General features: G+C 40.9%; 1 protein-coding gene and 1 long non-coding RNA gene across 4 annotated transcripts in view; one reads left to right on the top strand and one right to left on the bottom strand.

Moving 5' to 3' along the window:
• Window positions 1–1,704, bottom strand: part of LOC139564643 (Na(+)/H(+) exchanger beta-like) — a 44,551-nt gene extending 42,847 nt beyond the window's left edge. For 2 of the 3 annotated variants that reach the window (XM_071384351.1, XM_071384352.1), the window contains exon 1: window positions 559–1,703. In XM_071384351.1, the coding sequence (XP_071240452.1) occupies window positions 559–880 (322 nt within the window). In that variant the 5' untranslated portion in view covers window positions 881–1,703. Of the gene's footprint in view, window positions 1–558 lie in introns of all 3 variants that reach the window. The other variant, XM_071384353.1, reaches the window with a different exon arrangement.
• On the top strand, window positions 727–11,660 carry LOC139564644 (uncharacterized). Its single transcript, XR_011672797.1, has 2 exons — window positions 727–852; window positions 11,239–11,660. It is a non-coding gene; the product is annotated as an uncharacterized lncRNA (long non-coding RNA).
• The last annotated feature ends 1,436 nt before the right edge of the window (window positions 11,661–13,096 follow it).

The following is a 13,096-nucleotide window of genomic DNA, read 5'->3' as shown; positions in this document are numbered from 1 at the left end:
TCACGCATCACATTGTGTCAAGGAGCACTGACTGCGCCGTCCCACTTCAAAACCTGACCTAAGCGTATGGTCATCATTCCCAGGAAGATCACTTACTATGCAGAATACAGGAAAACAGGTACAACCAATACAAGAGTCACCTAAGACTAACAATGAGTATATCCTAGCTTGTTGAGTCAGTTTATCTGTGACATCTTTATACAGAGTACAAGGGAATGTCACATTATGGACTACCACTCCATAATCACCTATTGACTTCAATATGTAGATTTTCCCATCTCACATGGCATAATTCCCTGCTAGGGAACAAACCATATATTTTTCAAACGTTAACATTTGATTGGGGTTCAAAAGGTATATACTCAGAGTATCAGGAAAGACATCAATCCTCTTGATAATGCTGAAATTAAATGGCAATCAATGGCATTCTTCAAACACCTAGATTGCCTGCTCACCTCAATGAACTGGTAAGAGAAACATGGGTGCTTTACTTTTTCTCTGTATAGGCTATGAGAATAAAACTCAAACCAAATAAACCACCCTGACAGTGCAACTCACCTAATTTCATTAATGAGGCCAGCAACACCCACAACGAGATCTCGAAAGGCACCTGTATGTGATGGTAATCTAGAGACAGGACAGGAAAGGCCTTTTTTGTGTACGTGTAGTTAGTATGGCCGTGACTGCCTTCTATCCCTCTGTGGTCGTCGCGGTGGTCGTGTCCTCCAGTGTTGTCCTGGGCGCCGATGTCCGGTGAGCTGGCAGCTCCAAGCGTCAGTACGGTGCCCTCCAGTAAGATCAATATCACCAGAAGTAGGAGTCCCCGCTCCAGAAAACTTCTGGAGCCACTGGGTGAGTGTAAGGCTACGCGAACAGACATGTTGAAATTCGTTTTTATAACTTAAAGAATTTAGGGGGGAAAGTGAGCTGGAAATCGTGTAGTTAGCGTGTCATGAACACACTTTCCTCACTAGCAACTGGTTTTCCAAAGGACCGACAAAATATCCATGTTCGACAATTGGCTGGCTAGCTAGCCAACTTTAGTTAGCTATTTGAGAGGGATGCAGCAGTTCCAGGTACTGTCGCAAGCTGGCTAACACCATTCGTGAAAGCAGGAAACGTAGAAGGTGCCTGAGCTAGCTATCCTTCCAGGCACCGAGAGCTCAAGACACGGCTACAGTGCTATGTTAGTTGGCAAGTTACATACCCACTCCTAAATACCACAACTTTGAATTGAAAACTTGGTCCGAAATCTTGTTTCAGATACTGACAGCGTAGGTTAATCTCTTCGGTGAAAGATGTCATTGCTCACCGCCGACCGGTAAAAAGATGCTGCTCATACAATTCCTGTTCCACAAGAAGATAAATATCATCGATAATGTCTGCGGTTACAGCTGACCGAAGTCCAATGTTGACCTTGAATGAAACGTTTAGAACTGTCACGTTGCAATTGTGTGGGATCATAGATATTTGAACTGCATTCCATGCTTTCGCATCCGTGTATGCGCCGTACCCTGTCCCGACAAGACCTTACTTGAACTCAGTCAGTATGAGGATCTGTGGCTCCATCACACTTTTTCTAGCTCCAACAGTGACTTCTAATGTTATCCCTCCGCAAATGTACTCCTTGTAATGTGATGTTAGCGAGATAAATACAACCTTCAAAACGCACACCCTTTCGCGGAGGGAGGAGAATGGGGAGGGAGCCCTTTTTATTTTCGACCACAGTGACATCTATTGGAGAGGATGTCTTAGATATCTTATATCTTATATTCACGTATGGAAAAACCATACATTTCCTGTTCAATAGTCTGACTAGGCCCAGTGGGTAGTTGCGCCCATCACATTCTGTCACAGGAGGCTTCGAGGGCGTGAACTGCTATGGCTGATCTACCTGGATTGCTGGGCAGAACAAAGCCATGGCTATCCTAGTATCTGGCATCTGTTGGAGCTGATTACACCATAAACTCCATGTTATTTAAGTCTTCAGTGTAGGCTAACTCAAATTGTACCTCTAGGATGAGAATATCTTGTTGTAAATACAGTGTTTGAAAAGATTTTTTATGATTTTCAATTCAATATCAACATTTTGTTATGGAAATGGTGTGTGTTTTTGTGTGAGTCCAGCCAAAAACATTTCACCATCCCTTCAATATCAAATGGGTGTTATATGGAGATGGGTGTGTTTTCTTGCGAGTACACCCAAAACATTTTTGTCATCCATTTCGTAATTACAGTAGGGCGATGCCTTGGGTGGTGACACTATGTCACGAATAGCATACTGTACACAACCTATTTTTGTTTGTTTACTTTGACCTTTAGGGTAGTCTGTCATTGTGTTTAGTGTCTCCCTGTAGCGCTTTAACCCCCACAGCTTGCCAAATACAGTTGTACCATACCACTGAAGGTGTCTGGCTTGTAATTACTGTGGTGGGAAATGGTATGGTCATTGAGAGCTGTTTGCACCTAAAAAAATGAACTGCTCACAACAATTAGTGTAATAACACATATGAGGATGTGTAGATCGGATGCTGCTGCTGATGATCATTTTGGGTGTCATAAAGTATTTAAAGGAGGTGACGGTAGTTGAAAAAGTGTTTTTTATAGGAAGCATTTTGAAGCACACACTGATCATTGGGAACATTCTTATTCATTTACAGTATTGTATAGTGTACTGTAAAAGTTGTAATTATTCAAAGGGGATTAAGTAGTGTAGCCTCTGTCTGACCTGCCAGCACCTGTATGCAGTCACAAAGATAATAGCTGCATTAATAAGTTATGATGGGTACCAATCAAATGCCTGTGTTGCTGCACTTCATGCATCTGGGGCCTGGGCACACACATTGGCATGGGGAACCAAGTGTCCCTGCATGCACCCTTGCACTCTGTTCCTGCAATGCCATAAAATATTGAAGTGCAGCACGATAGTGAGACACACACGGAGGTTTGATGTGTCTATTTTTTTTTAAATACTTCTTCAAGTAATGTAAAGTTTATTTTAAAATCTATTTTCTTTCAATTGTTTATCCTTAAATGTCAATTATCTAGACACAGCATGCTCTTGAAGACAGTGTGTCATGTTTTGGCTTATAAATGTATTAAAATGGGAATATATTTGAAAATGTAACTTTCAAATGGTAGCACAAAGATGGTTGGAGGTCCACACATCAGAGAGTGTTGTTGACTTGAATGTGAATAACATGCATTTCCATTTAAGTCAAAATTCGAAGGTGGGTGGACCGGCGGCCATCTTTGAGGTAGTAATTGGCAGTTAAAAATTGTATTTAAATGTCAATGGTGTACCAGCTAAATTACATTGGTCCGAAGGGATATTTCCATTCTATTAATTGTATTTCTATGATTGAAATGACACCCACCCTGTATTCAAGAGTAAGCTGTGTCTCAACCGATGGCGGGCACAACACAAACACCTCAGATTATGTAAAATAGGGTATAAAATACAACATATGTGAGAGAAAAAAAATCTGAGTTGATGTGTTTTTAGATCATTTACGTTAAATGTAAAGAAAGAAATTATAAAATAGTTTGACAATCCTGTTTGTAAGCTTGATATTAAACTCCAGTGATGAAGACATTGATGTCTCATGGTAGGGTGGGGTATGTAAAATGGGTCAACTTTGAGCACCTCTATCTCCTAAATGTTTAAGCATTCAGGTTCAAAATGTAACTTTCTGACCACTTCACCATGGGCAAATATGTATGGAAAGTTTCGTTCAACTCAAAATGGGTGCAGTCAAAAAGTAATTGAAATCAAATGGAACGACCCTTATGCAAGGCGCTTCAGTCATGGCATGATGCTCTCATTTGCATAGTTTGGAAAGTTCATTAAGGTTTGCTCTCATTTCAATCATGGATAGCGAAGCCAACATTTTGGCAAGTCTGGTCTATATCTGTACACATAAATGTGTACATTTATTCTCTCCTCTCTATTGTGGCTAAGGTCATGGTTTCCAGTGTTTGCTTCAAGGACTCAAATTGCTACAACATGACTCCAAACTACATCAAACACTTTGAGGAAATAAAAAGAGACATGACGTTTTGGTCCGTGGATATGAACCAAATTACCCAGGACGCTTAAGTTAAACACATGTTTGGTTTGTCTTGTGTATTTTTTTCAGCTTGGTTAGTGCAAATATGTACATTGTGTGTTTCAAAAGGCACATTAACCCAAAGGCCTCAGGGCTCAATTCTGAAATCTAATGTGCATTGGAACCAAGACAACCCCAAGACAAATATGACTGTTTGATGTCTTTTTGGATGACAATTTGTACCTTTGAGCCTTGTTTTACAACCCTAACTCCACATGATTCTTTTAGAAACCAAATGACTCCAAAATTGCAAAGAACTTCACTAAAATAAAGCATTCCCTTCCATTTTCAAGTTACCGAAACCAAAGGCAGTATAGCATGAAGCCTGTTTGGGGTCACATGATAGCTTTAAAGTGTTTATTTTTTGCCTGTCTCTTCGTGGAGTTAACAGGTCACCATGTCTTCTCCTCCAACCACATCATGTGGAACAAAACAAGCCGATTACACCCAGGCAGCATTTCAACCTGCAGATGGCGACTGGGTGTGATTTCTAACATGTTCCAATGGAAGAAAAACAGGTGGGACAGACCGTGTGATTCAGACCCGTAGACATAGATAGACATCATTGTATCTGACCCATTATGGCGTCTGTGAGAGGATGGGCAGCGCCATTGAAGCCATCTCCATTTTGAAGTAGTCAATTTTCTTCTACTACTACTTCTATGAGTTAGCAAACAAACTGAAAGGGTGCATACTGCCACCTGGAGTGTGTTGTTTGAACAGGTATAAATCCCAGGTTGGCGATTAACTTCTCACAAGTATAATTCATTGGCTGATTCCTCCTGGTGACCTAGATGGAATTGTGTGATCCTTCCTTAACCCATAGGAAAACCCACGCAGTTGACTACTTCAAAATGGTGAAATTCCTCAATGGCGCTGCCGCAGATTGATATAAAGTATAGAAGTCAACTTTGTTCTAAGGGAAGAAATAATCTGATTGGTTTAGGGGACAGAACAATTTGATTGGTTTCTATATAGTGGTCAGAGCCTGGTAATATCAGAACGTATGATGGGACATAAACCTTCCAACTTTAATGACTGATTTCTCTGAATGGAAAAAACCCCACCAAATTCACTGGGAATACATTACATAGGATGAAGAAACAATACTCCAAGCGCAGTTCCATACTATTTATCAGACAGAGAACTGATACTATATACTCGTTGGGGTGAAATTGGCGTGGGGTGTGGGGGGCTTATTCAACTAAATATTTTAAGTGACGAGCTGACTTACTGGTATATTTGAGACCTAGCTAGCTATGAGGCAACGTTAGTATAGCTATCTGCTAGCCAATCAGCTCTGTTTAGCTTAGTATTTTACATTGCTTCTCCCGGGACAGTATAACTGTCCATCCCATTTTCTTTTTCATATAGCTTATTCAACTTAACATTTCAATAAAGCAAATGTTAGCTGACTTACTTGTATATTTGACACCTAGCTAGCTAGCTAGTGTCATGACGTGGCCCTTTCTGGGTATAGATCATGGCTTCCCACTCTCAGGTCGTAAATTCCTGGAGGAGACTCTCTCCCCCTGGCCATGCAGAAAGAGAGACACAGAGAGAACAAAGGATTTCACGTGGCGAACTCCTAAATCCCCAAAATGAGAATATGAAACAAAATGTCGACTTGTGAGAAGGTGGGAATGTCCTTGGACACTAAAGGGATGGGTATGACGAGGGTGTTTCATTTGGTGACCTCAGAGAGGACAGGAAACACACATAACTGTGTACATTGTGTACATTGCGTAATTTCTCAATTATGGAGTTTGCATCTAATTCTTGTATAAAGTGAATGGGTAAAGATGAAACTATTTGTGAAATGATGTAATGTGATGTTAAACCCTTAATATGAGAGAATTGTATTCCCTTTTAAAGTTTAACTAAGTCATTGGCCCGCCCCCATGAGCTCAGACATGATCAGGCGTCATTTTCTATTGTTATGAATGAAACCCCCTCCTGAGGATATCCTCTTCAGACCACGCATACCTCGGTGGAAACTGAGGTGGCGCAGGTTTGAGTTTAGACTAAGCAAACCCACAGCCTGAGCTGTGGTTGCGAATAGTTATTGAATTCCTAACCATACTACGTGGAGCATTGGCTACACGGCTGGAAATGGTTACACTCTGAGACTATCGATCCCTACAGAATAAGAGCAAATCTTAGATACTAATTACTAGTCTGCGGCTAGAAATTATGTAAACCTGGGATGCGATTACCGACAACCGCCGAAACAACTAATTTATGAGAACATTTCTAAATGGTACTCTGAAGTACCCATTCTAACCACGAAAGACTTTAATCTTCAGGGAAACAGAAAGAAACTCGGATGAACTCTCCAGCAGACGGACTGACGATTCCAACAGAGATCACGACACATGGGCGTAAATATATTGATTGCAATTATTCCCGAATGAGTGAGCGTTCATGTGCAAAGGATTAGCATTTCAATTAATATAATTATAGTAGTATAGTGTGTAGTGATCTTTTTTGTCTTTCCCGCTCTTGCTCAGTCCACACCTACTTCCCTTAGTCCACCAAGCCGTCATATCGGCTTAGCCCACTAGGGAATCTTCCCTATCATTTGTTAGTAAAATATCTACTGTTTGTTTGTTTATGCATTTCTGTGATTATTTAGTATGTTAGTAAATAAATGATTAAGCCAATTGGTGCATGGATGATTTATAGTAAAGGTTGGGTTCGTGTAGATAACCAACAATTTATGAAGTTTGGAATGAGACTGACGTGAGGTAAATAATAATTCATTAATAAGAAGACTAATTGATCAGATATTAAAATATCTGAAGAGTTATATTAGGAAAATTATAACTTTGTAATCTGAAGATTTTCCTTGGTGCTCCGACTTCCTAGTTAATTACATTTACACGATTAGTTTAATCGCATAATAATAATTACGGAGAATCGATTTGACAAAATAGCAGTCTTCACTTTTATTGATGCCAAAGACATGACACTAGGTAGCTCTATTAATTCAACATGAGTAGCTAAGAGGTTGCTAAATGTTTAGCTAGCTTTCTCTGTTTAGCTTAGTATGTTGCTGCTAGCTTGCTACCGGAGACCAGTTGTATCTTAGAGATACTGTCAAATTTGTCTGACTACTGTAACATAATAATGATTTCAAAATGTTACAACTTTTAACTCAAAGTTTTTACAAGATTTTCAGTTCAAATCTCCACCATGTTTTTAAAAGTTGTGCATCTGTTAAACTCCGCCCTTTGACCTTTTAGAAACCAATCGGATTTGTTTTGCACTAAAACAATCTGATTCTTTCTGCCCTTGGAACAAAGCTGACTAAACTTTATGTCAACCTGCAGCGCTGCCCATGCTAAAACAGGTTTTTGGGCACTAGAGTCCTCTATCTATCTCTATGTTCAGAGCATTTTTTTTTGTAGTTACCAAAGCCACTGTTTCTATACCCCCCACGGTGTATGTGGCGTCGATATGGAAAACATTCCTTCTAAACAGCACTGTAGGACCATGCTCACACACTCGTGAAAAAATGAACAACTCACACACTTCGACACAAACAAATAAATGCACACTGTACAAATAGCCTATGCCCTAAGCCTACGTCATTGAAAATAGGTAAGCAACTAAAAAAATGATAATAATCGTAACCTTGAGTAGACAGCGTGCTGTTTTGTAAAGCCTGATGAAATAATGACAACAATACTGTATTCAATGTGTTGCCTGCTTTATTTACTCCACTTGGCCGGGCTGTTGTGAGATCATGCTTAGATACCATCTACCGTCTAAGCACTAATGTGAATTTGACTGGGCTACGTCAACAGACCTTTTCATTAGTGGCAAACCACAAGATCCCTGGCAAACTGCTAGCCTGGTAAAACCGGACTGAACGCTGTGCTCAAGTTAAACAATGGTGAGCGTAGCATTCAAACTGGTTTAACCAGGCTAGCAGACTGGTACCGTCTCATCCTATCCACAACATGCAGCCTAGTAATCATGACCCCTCAGACTGTGTTCAATTTGAAAAACAAATGCTGTCATGTCATGCCACGTTGTCATTGTCTCCTGATGTAAGCATTGTGCTCACTGACAAGCCCTGACAACATGTCTAAAAGAATTTCAGTCACCATAATATTGTGACAGCATGAAACAAAAATAGACTGTGGAGATAACAATGTTGGTTTGTCGAGATGCTCAAACAACAGTCTACACTTCAGTGCATTTCAGAGTAATGTAGCCTAAGTTCCATTTAAGTTGCATTTTCACTTAGTCTCCCATTGACATCAATGCCTGACTAGGGGAACATTTTGGAAGTTCGAATTGTCTCTTAAGAGTCAGAGTTGTTCTTCCAATGTAGAATACATTTCCTCATGAACCTATTATATCTGTTCAGGAATATAACCATTAATACCAATTCATATAATTTCCCATTAAGTTTCACAGGGATTGTTCTTAGAGAGTAATAGAGGCCTCCTGGTATTTTTCCCATGACCACAGAGCATAGTTAATGTATACTGAACAGACATATAAACACAACATGTAAAGTGTTGGTCCCATGTTTTCATGAGATTAAATAAAATATCCCAGACATTTTCAATATGCACAAAAAGCTTATTTCCCTCAAATTTTGTGCACAAATTTGGTTAAATCCCTGTTCGTGAGCATTTCTCCTTTGCCAAGATAACCCATCCACCTGATAGGTGTGGAATATCAAGAAGCTGATTAAACAGCATGAAGTCTTCCGACTAGCTTGGAAAGACAGTACCGTGCAGTATCGAAGAGCCCTCATTGCTGCTCGATCATCCTATTTTTCCAACTTAATTGAGGAGAATAAAAACAATCCAAAATTGATTTTTAATACTGTCGTAAAGCTAACTAAAAAGCAGCATTCCCCAAGAGAGGATGGCTTTCACTTCAGCAGTGATAAATTCTTCATCTTTGACGAAAAGATCATGATCATTAGAAAGAAAATTACGGACTCCTCTTTAAATCTGCATATTTCTCCAAAGCTCAGTTGTCCTGAGTCTGCACAACACTGCCAGGACCTAGTATCAAGGGAGACACTCAAGTTTTTTTATCCTATATCTCTTGACACATTCATGAAAATAGTAATGGCCTCTAAACCCTCAAGCTGCATACTGGACCCTATTCCAACTAAACTACTGAAAGAGCTGCTTCCTGTGCTTGGCCATCCTATGTTGAACATAATAAACGGCTCCCTATCCACCGGATGTGTACCAAACTCACTAAAAGTGGCAGTAATAAAACCTCTCTTGAAAAAGCCAAACCTTGACCCAGAAAAGATGAAAAACTATTGGCCTATATCGAATCTCCCATTCCTCTCTAAATGTTTTGAAAAAGCTGTTGCACAGCAACTCACTGCCTGCCTGAAGACAAACAATGTATACGAAACGCTTCAGTCTGGTTTTAGACCCCATCATAGCACTGAGACTGCACTGGTGAAGGTGGTAAATTACCTTTTAATGGCGTCAGACCGAGGCTCTGCATCTGTCCTCATGCTCCTAGACCTTAGTGCTGCTTTTGACACCATCGATCACCACATTCTTTTGGAGAGATTGGAAACCCAAATTGGTCTACACGGACAAGTTCTGGCCTGGTTTAGATCTTATCTGCCAGAAAGATATCAGTTTGTCTCTGTGAATGGTTTGTCCTCTGACAAATCAACGGTAAGTTTCGGTGTTCTTCAAGGTTCCATTTTAGGACCACTATTGTTTTCACTATATATTTTACCTCTTGGTGATGTCATTCGGAAACATAATGTTAACTTTCACTGCTACTGTATGCAGACGACACACAGCTGTACATTTCAATGAAACATGGTGTTTCATAAGGAAGTGGATGGCGGCACATTTTTTACTTTTCCTTTTTTCGGACAAAACATAGATGTTAGTTCTGGTACCAAGAAACAACGAGATCTTCTGTTGGATCTGACAATTAATCTTGGTGGTTGTACAGTTGTCTCAAGTAAAACTGTGAAGGACCTCTACGTTACTCTGGACCCTGATCTCTCTTGACGAACATATCAAGACTATTTCAAGGACAGCTTTTTTCCATCTTCGTAACATTGCAAAAATCTGAAACTTTCTGTCCAAAAATTATGCAGGAAGTTAATCCATGCTTTTGTCACTTCTAGATTAGACTACTGCAATGGTCTACTTTCCGGCTACCCGGATAAAGCACTAAATAAACTTCAGTTAGTGCTAAACACGGCTGTCAGAATCTTGACTAGAACCCAAAAATGTGATCATATTACTCCAGTGCTAGCCTCTCTACACTGGCTTCCTGTTAAGGCTAGGGCTGTTTTCAAAGCATTACATGGGCTTGCTTCTACCTGTCTCTCCGATTTGGTCCTGCCGTACATACCTACACGTACGCTACGGTCACAAGACGCAGGCCTCCTTATTGTCCCTAGAATTTCTAAGCAAACAGCTGGAGGCAGGGCTTTCTCCTATAGAGCTTTATTATTATGGAATGGTCTGCCTATCTATGTGAAAGATGTGGACTCAGTCTCAACCTTTAAGTCTTTATTGAAAACTCATCTCTTCAGTAGGTCCTATGATTGAATGTAGTCTGGCCCAGGGGTGTGAAGGTGAACGGAAAGGCACTGGAGCGACGAACCACCCTTGCTGTCTCTGCTTGGCCGGTTCCCCTCTCTCCACCGGGATTCTCTGCCTGTAACCCTATTACGGGGGCTGAGTCACTGGCTTACTGGTGCTCTTCCATGCCGTCCCTAGGTGGGGTGCGTCACTTGAGTGGGTTGAGTCACTGACGTGATCTTCCTGCCCAGGTTTGGCGCCCCCCTCGGGTTCGTGCCGTGGTGGAGATCTTTCTGGGCTATACTCGGCCTTGTCTCAGGGTAGTAAGTTGGTGGTTGAAGATATCCTTCTCGTGGTGTGGGGGCTGTGCTTTGGCAAAGTGGGTGGGGTTATATCCTGCCTGGTTGGCCCTGTCCGGGGGTATCGTCGAAAGGGGCCACAGTGTCTCCCGACCCCTCCTGTCTCAGCCTCCAGTATTTATGCTGCAATAGTTTATGTGTTGGGGGCTAGGGTCAGTCTGTTATATCTGGAGTATTTATCCTGTCTTATCCAGTGTCCTGTGTGAATTTCTCTCTCTCTTCTCTCAGAGGACCTGAGCCCTAGGACCATGCCTCGGGACTACCTGGCCTGATGATTCCTTGCTGTCCCCAGTCCACCTGGTCGTGCTGCTGCTCCAGTTTCAACTGTTCTGCCTGCGGCTATGGAACCCTGACCGGGTTGTGGAACCCTCACCGGACGTGCTACCTTGTCCCAGACCTGCTGTTTTCGACTCTCTCTTTCTACCGCACCTGCTGTCTCGATCTCTGAATGATCACCTATAAAAAGCCAACTGACATTTACTCCTGAGGTGCTGACCTGTTGCACCCTCTACAAACACTGTGATTTTTATTATTTGACCCTGCTGGTCATCTATGAACGTTTGAACATCTTGGCCATGTACTGTTATAATCTCCACCCGGCACAGCCAGAATGATCATTGTCTGTCAATAAAGCACAAATTTGGACAGCTTGGGGAAATTTCTGTATGTTGTTTTACCCACCTTTTTCCTTTCACTGAAACCAATTAATGTAAATTATTATCTCCTTGTTCTTCATATCAAGAGCTATCTCAATACTGCACTGCACTGACTGGGTAACTGGAAATGCAGGTTATACAAGACAATGGCAACAGATCGAAAGACAATGAAATTTGCATAAGCCCCTAACTGAATGAGTCAGATTCTGATGCTTTCTGGCATTAATTTGTTTGCAGAATGAGAGGTGTGTCACACGCCCACTGGCTCTGCTCTCCACTGCAGCATGTAATACAGCTGTTAGAGACTCGATTCAACACCCCATTTCTAATCTCATGCACATCTATTCTCTCTCTCTCTCTCTCTCTCTCTCTCTCTCTCTCTCTCTCTCTCTCTCTCTCTCTCTCTCTCTCTCTCTCTCTCTCTCTCTCTCTCTCTCTCTCTCTCTCTCTCTCTCTCTCTCTCTCTCTCTCTCTCTCTCTCTCTCTCTCTCTCTCTCTCTCACACACACACACAGACACTTACACAGACACACAAAAAAATTCATGACCACACATCATGCACACAATTAAACAAGAAGTACTATGGTGTGGATTCTCAAATTCTCAAGGCCCAAAAGGGCATTTTCTAATCGAATACAGTTCAAATGCCAATGGTTGTTACTGGTGTATTACAGTTTTTCTCAATTGCTAAAACACAATTTCTGAAACCTTGCTCTTTTTCCTGAAAACATTAAACACAAAACCTCATCTTCAAGCACTATTTACATAACCTCTGACTCCTCTCGCAAAATGAAACATTCGCCTCAAAACAGTTTTACCTGTGTTCAAAATCAAACACTGCTCTCAAATCATAAACAAAGTGATCAAAATGATATACACTCTCAAGCAGTCAGTAAACAATACACCGAAAAATAGAAAACACATTGTTCAAAACATACAATTCTCAGGGAGAAGTTCATTTTTAATCTAAAAAAATATTCATATTTTTCCGTCATTGTCTTTTGATGACATGTTATATAAAACATGTTATATCAAAGTAGCTCAAAATTGATCTGAAATTACTACTCTGCTTTGCTCTTTGCAATTTAGTTTTTTGTTCTTCCTCCTCCTTGTACCCCTATTTTTACAGTACTGTACCCTACATCTCACAAACTTGTCCTTTGTCTCTGTGATACTGTAATTCTTCTTCTTTGTTGATATGAACCTGCAACCAGTCAAAATCTGTTGAGCAGTCAGTACTGTTAATAAATGGAAAGCACAATGTTCAGGGCCATACAATTTGTCCATTGTACAGTATACAGCCTACAATGCACTGTACTACAGTATACAATACTAAAAGGGAAAAAATCAAAGGAGTAAACATGTGATAAATGTGCTTCTTCTTGTCTTTGGGCTGGGTCAGGCCAGAGCAATATTGTCCCTCCTGAGGT

Source organism: Salvelinus alpinus, chromosome 35 (genome assembly GCF_045679555.1).
Source record: "Salvelinus alpinus chromosome 35, SLU_Salpinus.1, whole genome shotgun sequence".
Classification (NCBI taxonomy): Eukaryota; Metazoa; Chordata; class Actinopteri; order Salmoniformes; family Salmonidae; genus Salvelinus; species Salvelinus alpinus.
Note: the sequence above shows the minus strand (reverse complement) of the source record. Positions and strands in the feature narration are given on the sequence as shown.